The sequence below is a fragment of the Cyprinodon variegatus genome, unplaced genomic scaffold (assembly GCF_000732505.1).
Source record: "Cyprinodon variegatus isolate N-32 unplaced genomic scaffold, C_variegatus-1.0 Scaffold1340, whole genome shotgun sequence".
NCBI classification, from domain to species: domain Eukaryota; kingdom Metazoa; phylum Chordata; class Actinopteri; order Cyprinodontiformes; family Cyprinodontidae; genus Cyprinodon; species Cyprinodon variegatus.
Window position 1 is genome coordinate 114,757 of NW_015151793.1, and position 21,319 is coordinate 136,075.

The following is a 21,319-nucleotide window of genomic DNA, read 5'->3' on the forward strand; positions in this document are numbered from 1 at the left end:
TCATTAACAAAATGACTGACATAATCATATCCTGGTTCAGTTTCTTTCTAAAAAGAAAAACAACATGCTGAGGCAGTTTGATTTATTCAAATTCAATACATTTGTGTAGCACTTTGCTGACCAGTCAAAGTGCTTCACTCTATAATTCCACTTACCCATCAACTCAAAGGAAACTCACAGTATGCTGATTTCAAATCATTGCTTTCCCTTTATGTCACAATCAACCCAACATACAATTTCACAACCACTAAACTCCCCAAATTAAACTGTTTAAATCTAGAACTTGATATCTGTGCGTTTTCTCTTTTAGATGATGCCTTTGTTGATGGATTTGAGACCAAACAAAGCAGCTGTGTTACCATCCAAAGCCAGTTCTACTTCACAAACACCACCAACTCCTACAATGTCCTGCAGGACTGCGGAAACTGCTCGCGGTCAGCACTACCTCCAGCATCAGCAAAATATGTTAAAGTGCACTTTTTATCTGTGCTGTAAGGCCAGCGCTGTCTGTATGGGGTTGGCTGACCATCAATCATTGTCTCCCACAGGCTGTTCCACTCAAAGCGTATAGAAAACACCAACCTGCTCTTTGTGGTGGCTGAGACGCTGCCCTGTAGCTCCTGTGAGATTGAGAGACTGTCCCAGATAAAGAGGGAGTGTATCCTCTCTGCTCTCGCTCACTTTATGTGGTTTTATTTGAGCTAAAAGTGGAAAATGTACGAAGTGTGTCTAGTTGGCTTTCTTTAACTTAATGTGAACAGTTCAGGAGGAAAATCCATGTGACCTACTGAGTAATGCACGATATCGTAAAGGCCCAACCTCCTGCTTTGACTACAGTGCCTTAGTAAGTAAAATTCAATATATTTGTGCTTCAAAGTCTGAGCTTATCATAGGACATTATTAAGGACAAATGTGGGGTTTCTTTGTCAGAAGAAGTTAAATAAAACTTTCCTTTGTTTTAAGTAGTTGCACCCTATTATCTGTTTGCAGGAGTTCCCAAACTTTCTCTACTGTTATTAGAATAAAGATGTTAATTAGCAACATTTAGTCCATCAACTAATATTTCTCAAAACTCAAAGCTTTTTCATTCTTCTTGATTTAGCTAGATTTTCTATTTTTATTTGGAAGATTTTAAAATAATCAAAGTATTGAAGCGGCTTTCTCACTTTCTCCCTCTGTTGGCAAAGCAGTTCAATGTCAATAAACATGACAGCAGTAGAACATTAGACTGAGTCAGCTGCATAACAAAAGGAGTTGGAGGCTATTCTGCAATTCAGATGTGCTCCACTGCTAATTACGAACAAAGCTCCTTTGCAGATAGCTGAAAAAATGCCCCAGTCAGCTAAAGGGAAGCTTGTGGAACTCCAAACATAAATGTTTTCTGCCTTACTTAAAGCTACAGTGTGTAATAATTACAGGGATTAACAGTCAGAAATGTAATATATTATACATAACTATGTTATCTATCATCATCTACGAGCTCAGCCGCTTAATATTTACGTTGCCTTAGAATTCGTTATTTATAATTACATAGGAGCGGGTCTCGCAGCCATGGAAGCAGACATCTTTGCGCTACGGCAGCGCAGATCCAACAAACTAGCGATTGCGAGATTGCCTATTACGCTCGAAAGTAACTACGGCAAGTTGAGAGAGATGAACTGAGACGGTACTGAACAATAGATGGCAGTATTAAAATTATCAATGTAAGCAAACCTCATCACTTGAGAAGGTAGATGATGCGGACATCGTGGAAGGCATTTTGTCCTGTAACGCTCGCCGTACTGTTGGGGGGGAGAAGCGGTGGGGGGGAGATGTTCATGTTGCTGCAGTCTGCAGTCTGAACATTAGATGTCGCTGAAAATTACACACTGTAGCTTTAAAATAAAAATAAAAAAATAGAATTTGTTGTTTGACTGGTTTTCCACTTTTTTAGACTAATAATAAAGTATGTGTCATAAACTGGATTTTGCAATACAGCAAAACTCTGAGCTACAAATCAATTATTGCAGGTTAAGATACACAAAATACATTCAGAAGGTTTTTCTTTCCATTTTTCCATGTGAAATATGTTTTTCTATTTCCTCCACAGGAAAACACATCAGAGTGTGGACGGGGTTCTTCACTGCAGTCCTCTATAGGAACCCTTCTTTTCATTCAGCTCATTCTGCCCCTCTTCCATCTCTCACACATCCACACACACTGACATGCTCCTTCTTCTCACATTTAGGCTTGGATCTACACAAGGTCATATCAAAAACCAACTGTGACGTTATTTGTCGTTTATTTCAACCAACTACTCATAGGATCAGCTCCTGGTATTTTGTTATGCCTTATTATACATTTGGTTAGGCTTTTTAAAAGCTTCAGTGTAAAATATGGGAAGGGGAATGTAATGAGGTTGCATGCAGCACAACCTGATAAGATCATAAGATTTTATTTTTATCTTCCACATTTCACAGCTAAAGAAAGGTTGCTAAGGCAGTTAATAAGAATCAAAGTGAAGAACAATTCATTAAAAAGGTGATTTTTTTTTCAAGGATGTCAGTTATTTGAGATCATAAAAGGTGCAAAAGCACATTTACTGTTATTGGGTGAAGTTCTGCATTCCAACTTTGTACTGTACTTTAGGAGTGTTGCAGCATTTGTGTCTTATACATGTTTTTACAGAAAGTGATCTAAGGCATTTCTCTTCCATGAAGCCTCTAAATGTAAATGTTATAGAGTCGGGTGCAGGATGAGACATCCAACTCTTTTTTTTTTTTCGTCAGACACGTCTTGTGTTGTCCTTAAATGACACCTGCAGCATTTAGTTTCAAAACTAAACCAGTTATATAACTGACCACTCTCCTGTGAAGACAGTGTAAACTTAAAGTGTACAGTTTGAAATATGTTTGAGCAAATAGTCTTATTTGGAAACTCCCTTTCTGCTGTTGAACAGTGCAGAAGTTGGGAAATTATTAAACTGCATGCTGGTTTTTCTTCACAAAAAGAAAAAGTAAAGTGGTCAATTTTGCGTTTAATTGTTATCAAAGATATTTCCAGTTTGAACAGGACCAAAATTCTCTTTAGTTTATCAACCAGTCCACAGTTTACCCATTTGTTCTTTACAGAGTTTTAGGGTTTGGAGCCTGTTTCTAATGGTCAGAACAGTTAAAACTATGAGCTCAAACCAAAGAACAAGATTGCAGGCAAATTAACCTTACACGCATGATGTTGAACTGTGGAAGCAAACCATTATAACTGGGGAGAACCCATGCATGCAGAAGGAGAACATGCAAAATCCAGACAGAATCCAGTATTAAACAAAGGGTCTTCCTGTTGAGAAACAAAAGTGCTAATGATTGCTCTACTGTGCAGCGCCTGATTGAATCAAGATAGGATAAGATTTTGCGCAAGCAAATTGCTTTGCACCTTGTACGAACATCACTTTTCTTGTGCTAACAAGTTTGCACGTGTTTTAATAGATACAAAACTTTTGAAGATCAGATCCTAAATGTTAGAGTTGAATATTCACTCAAAAGAAATAGAACATTAGCTGATTCTGCAAGTTGTCTTAAAGTTTTAGAACATCTACATGAATTGGAAGCCAGCAAAGATACACCTCATGTTTCTCCTTAGAGTTCTAAGCCATGTTTTTTTTTTACATGCATGAGCTTTGAAACTAATTACCTCCATGTTTCTGTTGTGCCTGTTTCTGTTTGCATGTTCAGTCCTCGTACACTTCATCTTACAGTACATAAAGTAGAAAGAGCTACTGCAGCAACAGCTGTTTTAAGATGAAGGTAGAACTTAGCTGTAGCCTCAAAATGATTTGACTTATTCAGTCAGAATAATTCCAACGAAGCTATTCTCACAAAAGCTTAAAAATAAAACATGGTAAAAGTCAATATCATAAAAGCAACCACAAACAAAAAAAAAAACAACGAAAAAAAAAAAAAACCCACAGGTTTCAGGACAATAGACATTCTTGCATTTCACTGCATTGTAAGATTAACAGTGGGTTTTAACGAGATGCTTTATAACTGCTCAGTGGTTTTAAAAAAAGTGCTTCCAGTCAAGTTAGATGTTGTCCAAGAAAATAGAATCGAACAGGTGACTGATTAACTAATGTGTCCATAAGAACTATGACATTGAATGCAATAACAGTCTCCTCACTATTTACATCCATACAATGATAATTATGAGGAATCCTCAATATGCTCTGCTGATATTGCAATTTTCAGTGTTTTATGCATCAGCTGGTGAACTGATTAGACACTCTAAGATGTATTTTTGTAACTTGCATTGTCAAAATGTTGTCAACTTTGGAATTATACACTTGTGAATGCTTCTGTATGGAGAATGTAGCCTATAGATTGCTTTTGATGTTGTTTTTTGAAATCTCTTTTTTTTATTTATTTGAATTGTTCAGCTTGATTCACTGTGGCAGAAGCTTTCTGTTTTATTATGTGTACCCTAACTGACACTTCTGTCAAGTTTTTTATTTGATCTGCCCTTTTAGGACAGGGGTCACAGCATGTACAGTGTAATTTAACAAGCGTAACCCACATCAATGCCAAAATACTACATGCTATTATTCTTTGAGACACTTTTAAATCTAAATTTAAACTTTATAGCATTATAATTACTAAACAGTATTTGGACTTATGTTCTATTAATTTGTTAAACATCTAAGTATAGATTGAGTTTTTTATTAAAACTTGGTTTGATTCACCATAAACCTATTTTTGAAAAATTTAAAAATGTTAACCCTACAGCTTCTTTCAAGGTGATATACAGTGGCATAAAATTCCTGTAAAATAGTTAATGCACCACTATGTTAGAACAATTAATTTTAGACACATTTTTCCACTAAATGAATGTAAAAACATTATCTGCTGTGAAAAAAAGTGTTACTGGACAGAGAGAAGTTGGAGTACTCATAGTGAAATCTATAATGAATCTCAGTGCAGTGATTCATGCTCTCTTGTCTTTTCGGTCATTGATTTAACTGGCTGCTGTCTTACCTGTAGTATGTTTTTAAAAGTTTTCTTCGAATAAGTATTTGTAAACTAACATTTTTCTCTGTCAGCCTGGTGTTCCATCCCACAGTGCCTTGTTGCACTCGTCATTTTGAAATACAGGATCATTTGGATCTCAGCTGTTGACATTCTGTGCGAAAGACATCCTTAAGAATAGAAGCAGCTCAGTTTTAAAGATACTCATTTGTTCCAGGAATATATTAAAATATGCTCATATTTGAAAGCTTTAAAAGAAGCACAGTTGGTAAAGAGAACAGCATAAGGTTGCTGCAGGAACCATGCCTGAAGTTTTCTGATGACAGAACCTGACAGGAACCAACCTGATTGCTGCCCTGCTTTATCTTATTGATTTCTACACTGTGGTTCAGATTTAACATAAAGAACAGACTCTAGATTTCTACTTTTTCCCATAAGCGCACTCAGTTTGTATATATAGACATATATAGGAAAGATTTGGAAAGATTTGCATATCAGAACAGGTGTTTACTTAAACAAAACAAACTTTCCCATCTCTTCTGGACCCGAGCATGACGGGAACTTATAGAACAGACCAAGGCCACAAGATATTCCGTGAGTCTCTTGTAACCTAACGGAAAGTAAGTTTGCAGAGCTTTGCAGCCTACAGCTTAATGTTGGCCGAAGTATTGCTTTATTTCAAATGATGGTATTTACTTGCATGATATTTTGAACACTTTAGAGATATGTGTACATAAAAGTTGATGAGCATTTTATGTCTGCGTCCAGCACTGCAGCCTTTTAAGATAAACATGCACGTGAAGAAGCTGCAGATGAATTTGACTTCAGTGAAGCCTACAGGGAATGATGGCATACGGAAGATTTATATCTCTTACAGCAAACAGTGAAGATAACAAATATGAGCGACATACTGCCCAATGAAAATCTTTTATGTTGAACAAAAAAAAATTATAATTCTGTAAATTTTGTTTGAATCACTGAATATTCATGCATCTATAGGTTGTATATGAAAATAAGACACACTTTAAACTGATCACAGATTCTGTTTGCTTATTATAAATGACATCTCTGTACTGCTTTTTTTAATGTATGGGATATTTTGTATTGTTAGCTATTCATACTCAGCTGGTCAGTGAATAACAGATGGGATCAGAATGGATTTGAACTTCTGCAGGCACAGGGAGTAAAAATGGATACATACTGTAGTACAGCACCCTGTATGTTTACATCCTCTGGATTTTCTGAGATTGTTTTTTTTTTTGCTGTAGCTTTGCTTTTCATTATGCTGACATTGTTGTTTACTAAGCTGGAACGATTCCTTTTCTGTGTGCCAGTGCCACCTCATTTTGTACACATAATATGAAACAGTGGAACATGAAGGATGACTTTGTAAAGATTTTTGTCAGTCTCATTATGAATTAGATATCTAAATGTTTATATATTTGTTCATTAAAATGCTATTGATATTTTTCACTTCAGCTCTTAATGATTATTTATTAGACTTTCGTGTTATTTTCACGCGTAATACTGCCCCCATATTGATCAGTGAATGTATAATACAGTTTAAAATTGACCATATTAAATGCTGGTTGAATAGATAAACCATTTGTCACTATTTCAGGCCTGGTCGATAGGTAACATACACTTAAATGGTCATTAATCTCACAGTAACTACATTCTTCTAATTAATTATCTGTTTTTATAGAGTGTTAAATGGTACAACAAAGTAAATATTATATATTCATACAGTTTAACTATTATTTGGTTTAAAGTCCACAAATTACGAGCAAACTTCTTAAATAAATAATAATGTGTGGAGCGAAATCTCAGTGGATACTAACTGACTCTTAAACTGTTTTTTTTCCTCCCATAAACTGGGTTTTTATGAAAACACCAAAACACCCTTCTTTTTAGTTGACATACTGTTTGACTGTTAATACACTGGCCTCAGCTTTGAAGCTCTTAGGTTTTACAAACTTTGTGTCATCAATGTCAAATTAGTCAAACTATGTCTCATGGATTGAGAAAACTCTTCTCCAGAAAGCTTGTTTATTTTGCCCATTCAAGCATCTGTCCATTTTCAGCTTTGATGTCTTGAATTTGGAGCTGGGCCTTTTTGAGGGTTGGCACTTTCTCAGATCAAAGCAAGGTTAAATATGCAGTAATAGATCAGTTCAATTCATTACAAGTTATATAGCACCCATTCACAGCACATCATCTCAAGGCACTTTGAAGGAATTTATTCAATTCGTACAGTCAGATTGCCTCTTTGTTTTCTGTCTCAAGGAAACCAGCTGATTGCATCGATTCAATGACTTTGCAGAACACGCTCCTCCTTGTTGGCCTTTTGGCGACAGTGCATATTTGCCTGTATTATATTGTTGACTTGCATGCAGTGACAGTGGAGAGAAAAAAACATGCTTTTAACTGGAAGAAACCTCCAGCAGAACCAGGCTCAGAGTGAGCAGCCATCTGCTGAAGATGACTGGGGGTTCCAGGAGAGAGAAGCTGCCACACAAGAGGAACATAGAGGCACTGATCTATACGTAATGTACATGTTAGAAAAGATAACAGTACACTAGCTCAATAGGTTGCTCTGTCTAGAAAATAAATAGATAATGTGACAAACTCTGACAAAAAAATACAGAGAGAACATAATTTGAAATAACTAATACTGCAGAACTGAGGTGGAATGAGGCAGAATGATGAAAAGTGATTCCCATGTCCTTCAGCAGTCTACAGTAAGCCTATAGCAGCATAACTAATGAGATAGCTAAGGATAACCTGAGCCTTTCTAACTATAAGCTTTATGAAAAAGGAAAGTTTTAAGCCTTGCCTTAAAAGAAGAGCTGAAATTTGAACACACGGAGGTGTTTCAACTGAGCCATCTTCCAAAATTTAATAAACCTCGTTATGAAATTGTTCAAGTAGACTAACATTAAGTCTTTAAAATGCCCAAACCTCAACCTTATTGAACATCTGTGTCTAAATGCCAGGTGGGATGCATGAAACCAATCAGTTAAAATGCAAAGAGGGTTTGTCAAAAAAGAGCACTCTCTCATCAGCTTGAAAGAATTTAACCAGATATCAGTAGAAGTTTATGTAGTGTTTGTATGTACTGAAATACATGTATACAAATTAGACTACAATAAAGACAAACTTTTGAACCCAGTCAATACTAAATTTAGTGCTAAAGGTAATAGGAAATTAATTATGCCCAAAGTGATGGGGTATACACCTCAGACTTGCACTGTACTTCACAAGAGCAACGGCCTACAATGTATGCTTTATTTTCTGTACTGCTCAAGCCAAGGACTAAGTTGTTAATAACTATCACCTCATAAAATAACCAGATTAATGAAATTCATCGATCATAACTTCCAGAACACGTGGATCTAAAAGGCTCTGTAATACTTGCACCTCTTTCTAATCCCAGGCTTTAGATGACACTTGAGCCTCACCACTCTTCTGCACGTACCCAGCTTAACATGGTGCACATTTGACTCCTGCCTCTAGAGGATTCTTCCAGATAAAAATAGGGGCTCTACAATAGCATCATCCAACAGACATAACTCTGCACCAACCAGCGGGTTCTTATGGTATCTTTGATATGAAACATAAGACATAGGAAGCTGATTTCAGTCCTTCATGAAGTCAGTCCATTCTTAAAACTCTTCGCTTACAAAACTGTTGGCATTCTGGCTTATGAAGTTAGGAAGTAAGTATAGATACTGGAGAACATCTAGCTGTTGGTCCTAATAATAACAATAAACAATGAGTTTATTAAGGTGTTGCATGTTTGCTGGCAAGGAAAATGTCAAAAGGGTCACAGTTCTCTCCAAAATAGATATATTAATTCATTACTATGGCTTGATAACTGTAGATCAGATACAAAGCAGGGATCCTACTACTGTTGAACACATAACATTCAGAGAGCATATTTAGAAAGTAAATTGCACAGTTAAACACCACTGACCCCCATAAAGTAGCATAGAAAAGTCTAAGAAAGATTTCCAGCAGGAGCGCGCGAACACATAGACTACATAACTATAGACAACATAGATATATGCAAAGACTGTCATTTTTGATGTGTAAAGCACTTTAATTATTCTGCCGTTTTATGATAAAAGCACACTTATACCCTTTATAAAGTGTAGGGCTTTTTGTGTTGTTCTTGGAGTGTACTTTATTTTTTACAAATTATTTCATTTTACCATAACATAATTGTGAGATGTCTTTACTGTTGTTTCACTCACTTATGATACAATTTTAATGATAAAAATAGCAAAAACCAAAAGGTTTTGTTTAAGAACCCTTACAATTTGAAGAATATGACTATAATGATTTACCTTTGTGAATTTACCATTTAGAAAATGTGCTTCATTGTGTGTTAGTGTATGAATCTCACTCTCTAAGTAAAGATTCACTCTTAAGACCTTAGGCTTACCAACAAGATCGGTGGTGGAAAACATCAGGATTTTTAAATAGATATCTGTGTTTAGCCTGATTTTAATATTGCAAGTTTGGGGTTTAGGTCATGTTGAAATAACTTGTTCTGGCTTAGAGTTACGGTGTGTATTATAAGAATAATTGCAGTAAAAAATACATATTTCATATACTGAAAGATCCCCCCCCAAAAAAATTTGTTCAATACTATTTAACAACTATTTAGTACTATTTAATAACACAAGTGAACCTGAGCCATGTGCAGCATGTATATACTGTACATGAGGGCTAAAAAGAAAAAAAAAAACTGCGGCATCCTGGTGATAAGCTTGCTTCCATATGATAGCAAAGGATTTCCTTTTCTTGGGTCACAGATTCAAGATAGCAGCACTTCCTTTCTTTATTGCTAAGAGACTGACAGCTACTGTATTAGGGATTACCTTTTTACTTTCAGAAGAAATCCAAGCTGCAGCTTGTATTGTCAGGATGGGAATGTGCCCTCAGTCAATCAAAGGAGTTTTAAGCAGTTAGGGAGGGAGGGTAATGTCCTTAGAGGAAAGTCACCAGCCATGAAGTGAATGGGATGTTTGGCTTTGATGACTCCATAAACAAGGCATCCTGGATGCCTTCCGCTCTTTTTAGTTATTTCTGTGACTTGTACCTTCTGTCCAACAGGCATTGTTCTTCCAAACATGGCTTAACTAGGCATATGCCAACATATTTAGCTATGATATCAGACCATCAGTGTTTGGCAGCGCAAGTTGAATCTTATTGTCATTTTAATACATCATGCTGTGTTTTTCCAGTCACACAATCACTCCACCCCACATAAGGTGAACCCAATGAGAAAGGCAACAGAAGATTTCAGGGAAGAGGACGATTGATGTTAATTTGCTGCAGTCTATGGCTTCTTTGGGGGTAAAACTGATTTTATTTGCTTTTTTTTTTTTTTTTAGGGTGATGATTAGTGTTTTTGTATCTGATTGAATTTGGCTTTATTCTTTAACAGACATGTTCCACCTTAAAATAATTTTAAATGAACTATTTGGATTAATCTAAAAGTGTCTAATACAAGTACTAAGTGGGTGTAGGTGGATGACCTATGGTAACCTACTAAATGCAAATTTTATTAATTTGTTATTTCTCAGGTTTTGTAGAGGTGGAGGACCATTATGGTAAGTAGGGAGGCACATGATGGCGAAGAAAGATGTAATGAGGAAAAACAACAAACAAATGATCAACAGAAAGACCAGGAGACCAAGACACACAGATGGGTAACGTATGGTAAAGAGATGGCAACAGAGAACCGGAGAAAGGGAAACACCGATTTAAACAACACAGGGATTAAATTAAAGGAGGTGGGTACAATAAAGAGGAAATACAAACAGATGCAAATAACATCAAGTTTTGGCACTGGAAAAAGGTGTATAAACAAATATGACTGCCTACTGTCTGAACTTTGCTTTTTCATACTTTTTTGGTATTTGGAGAAAATTAACACAAAAAATAAATTAACTTTGTTTATGTGTGACAACTAAATAACATCCATGCTCAATAGATGAACTGCAGGATTCTTCCTTTTATCCTAACGCGGTCATACTGAGAATTGTGATTGCCAACTTGTGTGTAGGAGCAGATGCTGGGAGGAGGGGGCTGTTTGCTTTTGGACTGTTGTTTAAAAATTTGTTAAACGGTTGCTTCAACATAGTAAGTAGAGGAATTATTTATCTATTATTATTTATTAAGTTATTTTTGATCCACTGCTGCTAAAACCTTACTGCGATTGAATACCCTCATTGTCTACTTTATTAAGGACATCTGTCCAATTTGTTGTTAATCCAAAAAGTTAGGCAGTCAATCACATGTCAGCAACTAAATGCATTTTTGCATCCTAACATGGTGAAGATGACTTGCTGAAGTTCAAACTGACCATTTAATTAAATGGATTTCAGGCACTGTAACCTTTGATTGTGGTAAATAGGCTGAGAGAAAACCCTGATCTGCTTGTATTCTCAAGCACAGCTGTCTGATGGATTATATTGACAAGTTATGCAAAATACCATCTCTGAGGGCTCAACATGTTTAAACTTGAAGCAGATGGGCTACAAGAACAGGGGACCATACTGGGGCCTGTCCTGGTAGCTAAGAACGGGAAGATTTCATGGTAAAATTAGATAGTGATAGTGATAGTGTCTGGAACAACAACAACAAATAAACATGGCTTCATCTGGCCCTTTGCATCAGTGGGTTAGGCTGTTGCTTGTGATATGGTGGTATTGAGTATCTTACTGGCACACTCTGAGCCTTAGGGTATCAGCTTTAGTTTAAGTTTGGTAACACCTAAATAACTGACAATGCCTCCTCGAACTGCTGTCTTAGTCCAAAATACTGTAATACTCAAGTTTCAATCCCTCAGAGCATGTCAATTATGCAGTTAAGCAGTCTGCAGCAACTGTATGATGCTACTATGTCAATATGGGCCAACATTTCCTCTATGCCATAAACCAATCCTACCATTACTACTACCAAGGTAGTATTAATAAATGTAATGGTAAATGGTTGATATTTTAATGCAAATTATGTTTTTATTTTTGGATGAGAACTAAAATGAAACTTTTATTCAGAATGGAATCTTGACCACATCAGACCTATGCACTGATTATCTTATTTTATTTTAATATTACCTTATCTTATTTTATTCTTATCCTAATCTTATCTCATTCTTATATCTTATTTGTACTTACAATCTTATTTTTCCCTCTTCCAAAACGGGTGCACTGCAAGAAATTTTTTTTCCGCAAGGGATTAATAAAGTAATTCTAATTGGGATTCTTATTACAGGTGAGAAATCTGTAATCCGTAATCCCCAAAGCTGTCCATTAGACGGTGAAATTGACCTTATATTGTTCAAAGAAGATCCACAGGCAACAGATTTGTTAAATAATTTATTTACTGATGAACATTTAGTGAGACCAACTCAATGAAATATCATATTTTATGATTCTCATTTCGTCTCTCATCTGGGTTTTATCTTATTCTTCAGACTCCTTTGCCTGGAAAAAAAATAAAAAATAACTAAAATCAAAATATATACTCGCAGCAGCATTTTTAGGTGAATCTGTGAGCAATAGTTAATGTTAATCATATTTTCAGCTCAAAGAGTTTGCTTACTTTTCCAATTTCCCGACTCCTGGCCCTCAGCTTGTTAACCTGGGACTCAGCGATGTCAGCACGCTCCTGAGCTTCCTCCATCTCATGCTGCACCTTCCTTAGCCTGGAAATGTGAGAGTTGGCCTGTTCCTCCTGTGAGCAAATTCATAAAAGTTATGTCAAATAACTTTGAAAACAAAAATTTTTTTAACTTGATGACATAGTGCAATGGAGCTGAGCCTGTAACTTACAGCCTCCTCAGCCTGTCTCTTATATGCTTTCACTTTCAGCTGCAGCTTGTCCACCAGGTCCTGCAGCCTGACAATGTTCTTCTTGTCCTCCTCAGTCTGCAGTTAGCGAATGATAAATTAACTGCTATGCAGCCTTGTGGGAAATCTGTAAACTGATAAAATAGAAAAAGCTTCAAACCTGATAGGTGAGCTCCTTCACTCTTCTTTCATATTTGCGAACACCTTTGACGGCCTCGGCTCCTCTTCGCTGCTCACTTTCAACCTCCCCCTCAAGTTCACGCACCTGATACATGAGGAAGTTTATAGTTATTAAACAAATAATTTTTTTTTATCAAAATGGAAGTAAAATGATGGTTAAAACAAACAAAGCAACAAAGGAATACCCTAGCTTCCAGTTTCTGGAGCTGCTTCTTTCCTCCCTTCATGGCCAGATTTTCAGCTTCATCCAAACGGTGCTGGAGGTCCTTCACTGTCACCTCCAGGTTCTTCTTCATCCTCTCCAAATGAGCGCTGGTGTCCTGCTCCTTCTTCAGCTCCTCTGCCATCATGGCAGCCTGAAATGTTCATATTTTTTTTAACACTCAGTAATTCTGTTTACAGAAATATATTTTGTGGAGGCAAAATTTTGGCATTACTCACATCAGTGATGGCCTTCTTGGCCTTTTCTTCAGCATTTCTTGCCTCCTGAACAGCATCCTCCACCTCACCTTGGATATGTACAAAGTCAGACTCCAGCTTCTTCTTGGTGTTGATTAGGCTGGTATTCTGGATAAAAAAAGAAACATGACAAAAAAATCCATTGGTGGACCTTTAAAACTCAAGTACCATTTGTATTTGTTTAGGGGAATACCTGAGAGTGCAGCAGTGCAACACGCTCACTGGCATCAACCAGCTCTTGCTCAGCCATTTTACGGCTTCTCTCCGTCTGCTCCAGAGCAGCTCTGAGCTCCTCGATTTCAGCAGTCATCAGGTTGTTCCTGCGCTCCACCATGGCAACCTGCTCTTTCATATCATCCTGGCCTCGGATTGCCTCGTCAAGGTGAAGCTGGGCATCCTGGACACATTTTTTTTTTCATGTAAATAAATCTTGTAGATGTTTTCATAAAATGAACTCTGTATGATAACTTTCTCAACAGATGTACCTTAAGCTGTCCCTGGACGTTTCTCAGCTGTTTCTGGGCTTCAGCCGCCTGTCGGTTGGCGTGGCTCAGCTGTATCTCCATCTCATTGAGGTCTCCCTCCATCTTCTTCTTGATTCTCAGGGCATCGTTTCTGCTCCTGACCTCAGCATCCAGAGTACTCTGCATGGACTCCATCACCCTCTGGCTGTTCCTCTTGATCTGCTCGATCTCCTCGTCCTTCTCTGCAAGTTTTCTGTCAATTTCACTCTTGAGTTGAGTGAGCTCCAGCTGGACACGGAGAATCTTGGACTCTTCGTGCTCAAGGGTGGCCTGTGAAGATGAAATGTCTTCAGATGCATATGTTTTATTTCTAAAAATATCACATTTTTCATTCAGGATTTTCCTCTCCTTAAAAATCAGTTGGCTAAACATCAATAGACTTAAAAGGAGATTTTTACCTCGGCCTCCTCCAAAGCTGTCTGTATTTCAGATTTCTCACTTTCCACAGTCTTTTTTCCTTTTTCTAGCTCATGGATCGTCTTTCCTGTGTCACCAAGTTGTTCAGTCAGGTCCGAGATCTCCTCTTTAGAATCAGAGAGAGAGGTTAAGTTTTAGCAAGCTCAAATTTAAGAGAATCTTGTGATCTTATGGAAACCTTGGTAATTGTCTTACGTTGAAGGTTCTTGTTTTCCCTCTTCAGGGTCTCCAGGTGGTCCAGAGCTTCTTCATATGAGTTTTTCATTTTGAACAGCTCAGTACTCAGCGATCGAGCCTCTTTCTGAGCTCCCTCCAACTCCGCTTGGCTTTCCTCATACTTCTGCTTCCATTCGGCAAGGACCTGACGAAACAGCAAACTATTACATTTTCTTCTTTTTCTTTTTTGTTCACCTTGATAAGCAAAAGAGATTTTGTACCTTGTCAAAGTTCCTCTGCTTCTTGTCCAGATTAGCAGCCAGAGCATTAGCTCTCTCCACGTCGATCATAAGGTCTTCCACCTCACCCTGCAGTCTTTGTTTGGTCTTTTCTAGAGAGGCACATTTTGCATTCACAGCCTCAATGGACTCTTCAGCATCCTGGAGACGTTGGGCGAGCTTTTTCCTGCAAAAAGATCATTTTTTAATTAAAGTAGTCACAGCCATAACAATAAGAGAGACATAGATTGCAGGTTTGACCTGCCAACATTTTCAGCTTATTCTGATATAATTTTACAACTATTAATAAAAATTATTGTAGGACAACTTTCCTAAAACAATCTGCATCATTGAGTGGTTGGAAAATAAGTGTTTATGACTTTGAGCTTGGTCACCCACTATTCTAGATTGGTGTAATTAGCATGCCTGGTATTAATTTGACAGTAGTGTTTGAGACACTGATCTTGACCCTGAGATTTCTATATTCATCCATATTTCCAAATCCAGCTTGTTTAAAGGCTAACAGAGGGAACAAAGTACCTGTCCAGTACTGGATATAGCCAAATTGGGTCTTCAAGCAGTAACAATACCTACCTGGGATGGAGGGGGGGGGGGGGGGGGGGGGGGGGGGGGGGGGGGGGGGTCAACCACTGGTGTCACTTTTACCTCTTGTGCACTTTACTTGGAACGTGCTGCTACTAAGTATTGTACCCCAAACACAATTTTGTTGCCTTTTTTTGACAATGACAATAAATTCTTCTTGAATCTTGAATCACCTACATTGTTCTTAACATCATACTGGGACTCAGCTATGTTATGTCAACTGAATGGAAAAAAAAAGATTTTTGAGTATCTGGCTAGCTGGTTATTGGTCAGCACAATCTAGTCAAGAAAATTGTCAACCCTGTCTATGAGCTAATTTCTCTAACTATAATAGGGAAAAGAACTTACTTTGCCTCTTCCAACTCCTCTGTGCGCTGAATGGCATCGGTCTCATACTTGGTTCTCCATTGAGCCACCTCGCTGTTAGCCTTGGACATAGCACGCTGTAGCTCAGCTTTGGCCTCCTGCTCCTCCTCATACTGCTCCCTGAGCAGATCACAGTCATGACGAGCCGACTGAACAGCATGAGCCAGAGCGTTCTTGGCCTGTGGGTCAAACAAGAATCACATGAATACCTAATACCTCTTACTCCATTTTTAAAGCAAGTTTGTCATGCTTTCTTTCTCAGAGATTTTTACCTTCACTTCCTCTTCTATGTGCCTTTTCAGTTCTTCAATCTGCTGAGTATAAGCTTGTTTACCTCTGGTCAGCTGGGATACAAGAGCTTCTTTCTCATCAAGCTGACGAGCCAATTCCCCTGTTTGAGAAAGTTAATCAAGGTAAAAGAAGATGATCCGTTAACACATCCTACATATTGACCAGGTTATGGTAAGAGCAACACTCTTTGGTGTAGAGGTGGTTACTGAGAAAGTGAACTGTGCTGTATAAACCTTAGTGTCAACTCAAGCTGTTTAAACTGAGGTCAGAGAAGACACAGGGCAAAGAGTTTTTGTGTCATGGAAAGTCAAAAATTTTATACCACTATCTGTTAACAATCCAATTTGGTACCATAAAGCTTTTGCCTGATCCTTCAAACACAAAAGTGATTGAAATGCAAGGACCTGGGAGTGAGTTGCTATAACACCCCTATCACTAAGCCATAAGTGGTAGTTTTTCTTGAAGGTTATTATTTGTAACATTTGAAAACATAAAATCACAAATGAGATTGTAGCCTCGAAGACATAGAAACTTCATTTGTTCAGTCCAGTGTTCAGCTCTAAAACAGAAAATTAGCCTAGGTATAGAAAAAAGTATTTTCATACCACTTTCTGTTTGGAGTCGAGCTTTCTGTCCGCTGATATCATTCAGTTGACGAACATTCTCCTCGTTCTTGGCTCTGAGTTCACTCAGCTGATCTTCCAAGGTCCTGCACATCTTCTCAAGGTTTCCCTGACGAAAGAACACAGTTTGATTGAGTCAAATTGATCGTAATGTATTTTTGTGTGTGGAAATAATAAATAAGTTCTGACCTTTGCTTTTGCAACAGACTCCATGTTGCTTGAGAGGTCATCAATCTCCATCTTGTATTCACTTTTTTCTTTCTCCAGCTTCTGTTTGACTCTCTGCAGGTTATCTATCTGCTCACCCAGCTCTGCCACGCTGTCAGCCTGCTTCTTACGGAGAGCTGCAGCTGTAGCTTCATGCTGCAGGGTGGCCTCTTCAAGGTCACGGCGCAGCTTCTGAAACTCAGCCTCGCGCTTCTTGTTCATCTCAATCTGAGCTGCAGTGGCTCCTCCAGCCTCCTCCAGTCTCTCGCTGATCTCCTCAAGTTCTCTAGAGAGATCAGCTCTCTGCTTCTCTACCTTTGCCCGAGCTGCTCGCTCAGCCTCAATTTCCTCTTCAAGCTCCTCAATACGAGCCTGAAACAAACAAGGTTGTATGAGAAGATTCTCAAGGATATCAAAATGTTCCTTTGGTACATGGCAAGCATCATGTCACACCTGCAGCTCCTTTATCTTTTTCTGTAACTGAACTCCAAGAGACTGCTCATCCTCAATCTTGCTGAGGAGTTGGCTTATCTCAAAGTCTTTTCTGCAGGTGGAGAAAATGTTAAAGTTTTGTCTTAGCAGACCTTTTCAAAAATTGTATTTCTTGAAATAATTCAAAATATTGCTACACTTACTTCTTGATCTTCTCCTCAGACTGCTGCTTGTCATTCTCTAGATCCATTATGGACTCCTGGGCCAATTTCAGGTCTCCTTCCAGCTTTCTTTTAGCTCGCTCAAGGTCCATACGGAGCTTCTTTTCTTGCTCTAAGGAGCCTTCAAGCTTGTAGTAGAAAAGTTTTATATATTACATGACAGATTTTTTACGATATATTTGAAACAAATCAAGTATAACCATCCTTTCATATAGTGAGAAGTCCAGTTAATGTTGGTTTAATGCAGTAAAGATAAAGGGTAACCAAACCATAGATAGAGGGAGGATAAAATAGTATAAAAACAAAACAAAAAACTATAAAACCTGAGAAAATCAACTGCCAGTTAAAGACCTTTTTAAACACTCACATCATCCACTTGTTGCTCCAGCTTTGTTTTGGCTTTGGTCAGAGTGTTGACTTTGTCTTCCTCTGCCTGCAGATCATCAAGGGTCTGTTGATGAGCCTCTTGGAGGGCTTTCTTCTCCTTTGTCAGTTTAGCAATGGTCTCATCTTGGGAGGCCATTTCCTCTGTGAGGTTTTTGACCTGTAATGTGTTCCATAAAGTTAAGTCACCATGACGTTTTAAATGTTTATAGAGAGGATTAATGTCTATATAGAAAATGACTTGATAAAGACTAGAGTGTAACCTTGTTCTCAGTGGCATGTTTCTCCTTTTCTACTTTGGCAAGAGTCAGCTCCAAGTCATCAATGTCCTTCTTTAACTCAGAGCACTCATCCTCAAGTTTCCTCTTCTTCGCTGTGAGCTCAGCATTTATTTCCTCCTCATCTTCCAGTCTCTCGTTGGTCTCTTTCAGTTTGGCCTCAAGCTGGATCTTTGCTTTGATGAGCCCCTCACACCTTTCCTCTGCATCAGCAAGGCTTTCACCTTCCTAAATGTCAAGTTATTTAGTTGATCAAATCAGTGCATGAATATTTAATGATTAATATGTATGATTGAGCATATTATGATACTCACAGATTGCACTTGTAACAACAAATCATTCTTCTCCTGAAGGAGAGAAACCATTTTCTCCTCCAGTTCCTTCTTCTTAGCCAAAGCCTTTGTCAGATCCTCCTTGGTCTTGGTAAAGTCCTCCTTCATTTGGGCCATCTCTTTCTCTGTCTCTGCACTCTTCAGGAGAGGCTTAATCTTGAAGTACAACTTCATCCATGGCCAAGTCTTGACATTCATGAATGCACGGATGTTGTATTGGATGGTGAAAATAGCATCTCTGGGGATATGCAACAAACATTTAAACCAAGCCTTGAATTATGCATTCTAAATTCCTAAAAAAAAACTGCCACAAAACAGCAAATTACCGCCTCTCCATCATCTTGACAAACTCGCGCCGCATAAGGAATCCTCTGCAGAGAGCTTGAGTCATTGTAACCAGCTCTGCCAGTTTTTCATCTCGCATCTCCTCAAGGACTCCCAGCAGTCCAGCCTTGAAGAACACCTACAATCCCCCAAATTTGTAAGAATAACATTTAAAATGATGCATTAATGGTCTTTGCAAGCGTTTAGGACCTTACCTTGGTGTGCCCAAACTTGTACTGAGTGTGGTCAACATCAATAGAGCCCAAGAGTTTCTCAGAAGCCTTCTTGTTGTCAATGAACTGACCCTCAGGGATGACACTGGCATTGAGTACTTTGTATCTAAAGAGAAAGATTTCACCTATTAAGTCAGACTTTGCTATATTTTAGAGCAAGAAACCATTCTGAAAAAAATAAAGTCTTAAAAAATGCCTTCTAAAATGGAAAGTCATTGCCTCATTTAGTACAAGATCAGCATCTGGAAATATCTCATGTCAGTAACAGATTGGGTTGTTTAAAAGGAAGAGCTTTCTAACAGAAATATGTCTGAAGTTGAAAAAGTATTGACTGAACTCTGTTATGAATATAATCTATAGAAGACCAAAAATGCATGCAATCTCCTTGGAAATAAACAAGTAAGGGATACAGATTTCACTGAGCTCACTAAAAGCAGTTTGAAACATTCAACGATTCAAATTGTGGATTGACTCCCTCAGGAACTGAGGGAAAACAACAAAACCAATTTAATGAAACAACTCGGACACTGCACTAGAATACTGTAGACATTAAACCATAATAATGAAAAACCTACCCTGATGATGTTGGTAAATGAGAAAGTTGTGAAATCCCTACATGGCCTTATTAATACAAAGTAGACTTTTCTGGCGATGGCAGTACACATCAGAGAATCAACAATGGTCAAATCCATAGAAATTAGAAACATTACAATGTCTATCTCAATGCACCCAGAGTGGATTTTATTTACATATTTGTCAAAAGATGTAATTTGCCAGTGAGAGTGACAAGCAGACTTGTCTAACAACTAAACATATTCAAATATCTCCATAGTGTAGGTTGTCAGTGTTTTAAGGGAAGGTCTAGTTCAATCCTCCAGGCTTATTCTGGTTGACAAATCATCTAATAAATATTAACTTAATAAAATGCAGTGTGACCTGGATCGTTTGCTCCTATTATTTTTGTCTTAGGTGAACGCTTTAGTATGATCTTATTTGGCAATTTTGTATCTCATACATAATATTTATTTCTTGCTTTTTTTACATTGTTCCTGAATTTTAGTTTTTTTCTAAATTTAAATAAGCATTCAAAACAACTCACTCTTTGAAGTAGACAATACTTTTTAGTGTGCAAGATGAGATAAGTACCTCTGCTTGAAGTCACCATAAAGGATCCTGCTGGGGAAACCTTTTCTGCAGATTCTGATACCCTCCAGCACACCATTGCATCTAAGCTGGTGGATAACTAAGAAGTTCTCCATAAGACCTGTGTCACAAAAGTTGAATAAAAGGATTATTCTGAAGATGATACAACAATATATTACAAAATATATTTAAGATTTGTGTACCTGGAGTCTTAGACTCATTGGGAATCAAGCAGCGCACAAAATGAGGATGTGTGCTTCTCAGATTAGTCATTAGCTTGCCCAGATTCTCCTAAGGATAAATCAGAGGTCTAAAGTTAAATGGACGCTATAAAGTATATTAAATGTAATCAAAGATTATCCTACAACTCACCCTGAACAATGCAGACACTGTCTGGAAGGAGCCTCCCTTCTTTTTGCCACCCTTCTTGCCACCACCCTCTCCTGTCAGTATAACCAAATATTAAAAATGATGTACTTCACCATAAAATTAGATATTTCCCAAAAAATGCACATAAAAATGTCACCTTCTCCAGAAGCATGGGATGCATATAGAAAAGCCAGAAGTTTGCAAGCAGATTTCTGGTAAAGTTGGACCACAGTGTCATTCAGGGGGTCCTTATTCTTTTCCAGCCAGCCATTGACATTGTAGTCCACAGTGCCAGCATAGTGCACCAGAGAGAAATGAGCCTCAGCTTTTCCTTTGGCAGGTTTTGGCTTCTGGAAGGGGGCACTTTTTCCCAGATGTTGGTCATACAGTTTGCTCTTGAAGGTCATGTCTGTTGCCTTGGGAACAATACACTCCTCTTCAAGGATGGAGAAGATGCCCATTGGCTGTCATGATAGAAAGATACAATATAAAACATAAGATTTCACAGATTTAAAAGGATTTTCTGTGCGGGTCTAATTCAGCATGTGGCAAACCTTCTCAATGAGCTCAATGCATGCAGCCAAGTCCATGCCAAAGTCAATGAACTCCCATTCAATTCCCTCTTTCTTATACTCTT

General features: G+C 37.9%; 2 protein-coding genes across 4 annotated transcripts in view; one reads left to right on the top strand and one right to left on the bottom strand.

Annotated features, from left to right (window-relative positions):
* Positions 1–6,540, top strand: part of LOC107102913 (voltage-dependent calcium channel subunit alpha-2/delta-2-like) — a 52,332-nt gene extending 45,792 nt beyond the window's left edge. For all 3 annotated transcript variants that reach the window (XM_015402372.1, XM_015402373.1, XM_015402374.1), the window contains 4 exons: positions 311–434; positions 549–658; positions 762–844; positions 2,090–6,540. In XM_015402372.1, coding sequence (XP_015257858.1) covers positions 311–434; positions 549–658; positions 762–844; positions 2,090–2,203 — 431 coding nt within the window. In that variant the 3' untranslated portion in view covers positions 2,204–6,540. The remainder of the gene's footprint in view (positions 1–310; positions 435–548; positions 659–761; positions 845–2,089) is intronic.
* Positions 6,541–12,375: 5,835 nt separating this feature from the next.
* The window catches only part of LOC107102906 (myosin heavy chain, fast skeletal muscle-like), a 13,535-nt gene continuing 4,591 nt past the window's right edge, over positions 12,376–21,319 (bottom strand). Inside the window, exons 13-39 of the mRNA XM_015402361.1 lie at positions 21,237–21,315; positions 20,840–21,146; positions 20,686–20,756; positions 20,517–20,604; positions 20,317–20,434; positions 19,153–19,276; positions 18,940–19,076; positions 18,596–18,851; positions 18,267–18,509; positions 17,987–18,163; positions 17,602–17,747; positions 17,420–17,510; positions 16,949–17,338; positions 16,742–16,868; positions 16,118–16,236; positions 15,828–16,024; positions 14,880–15,063; positions 14,638–14,803; positions 14,424–14,548; positions 13,987–14,295; positions 13,695–13,898; positions 13,484–13,609; positions 13,228–13,398; positions 13,023–13,127; positions 12,845–12,940; positions 12,615–12,746; positions 12,376–12,496 (exon numbers count right to left, since the gene is read on the bottom strand). Of these exons, the coding sequence (XP_015257847.1) occupies positions 12,476–12,496; positions 12,615–12,746; positions 12,845–12,940; positions 13,023–13,127; positions 13,228–13,398; positions 13,484–13,609; positions 13,695–13,898; positions 13,987–14,295; positions 14,424–14,548; positions 14,638–14,803; positions 14,880–15,063; positions 15,828–16,024; positions 16,118–16,236; positions 16,742–16,868; positions 16,949–17,338; positions 17,420–17,510; positions 17,602–17,747; positions 17,987–18,163; positions 18,267–18,509; positions 18,596–18,851; positions 18,940–19,076; positions 19,153–19,276; positions 20,317–20,434; positions 20,517–20,604; positions 20,686–20,756; positions 20,840–21,146; positions 21,237–21,315 (4,309 nt within the window). The 3' untranslated portion in view covers positions 12,376–12,475. The remainder of the gene's footprint in view (positions 12,497–12,614; positions 12,747–12,844; positions 12,941–13,022; positions 13,128–13,227; positions 13,399–13,483; positions 13,610–13,694; positions 13,899–13,986; positions 14,296–14,423; positions 14,549–14,637; positions 14,804–14,879; positions 15,064–15,827; positions 16,025–16,117; positions 16,237–16,741; positions 16,869–16,948; positions 17,339–17,419; positions 17,511–17,601; positions 17,748–17,986; positions 18,164–18,266; positions 18,510–18,595; positions 18,852–18,939; positions 19,077–19,152; positions 19,277–20,316; positions 20,435–20,516; positions 20,605–20,685; positions 20,757–20,839; positions 21,147–21,236; positions 21,316–21,319) is intronic.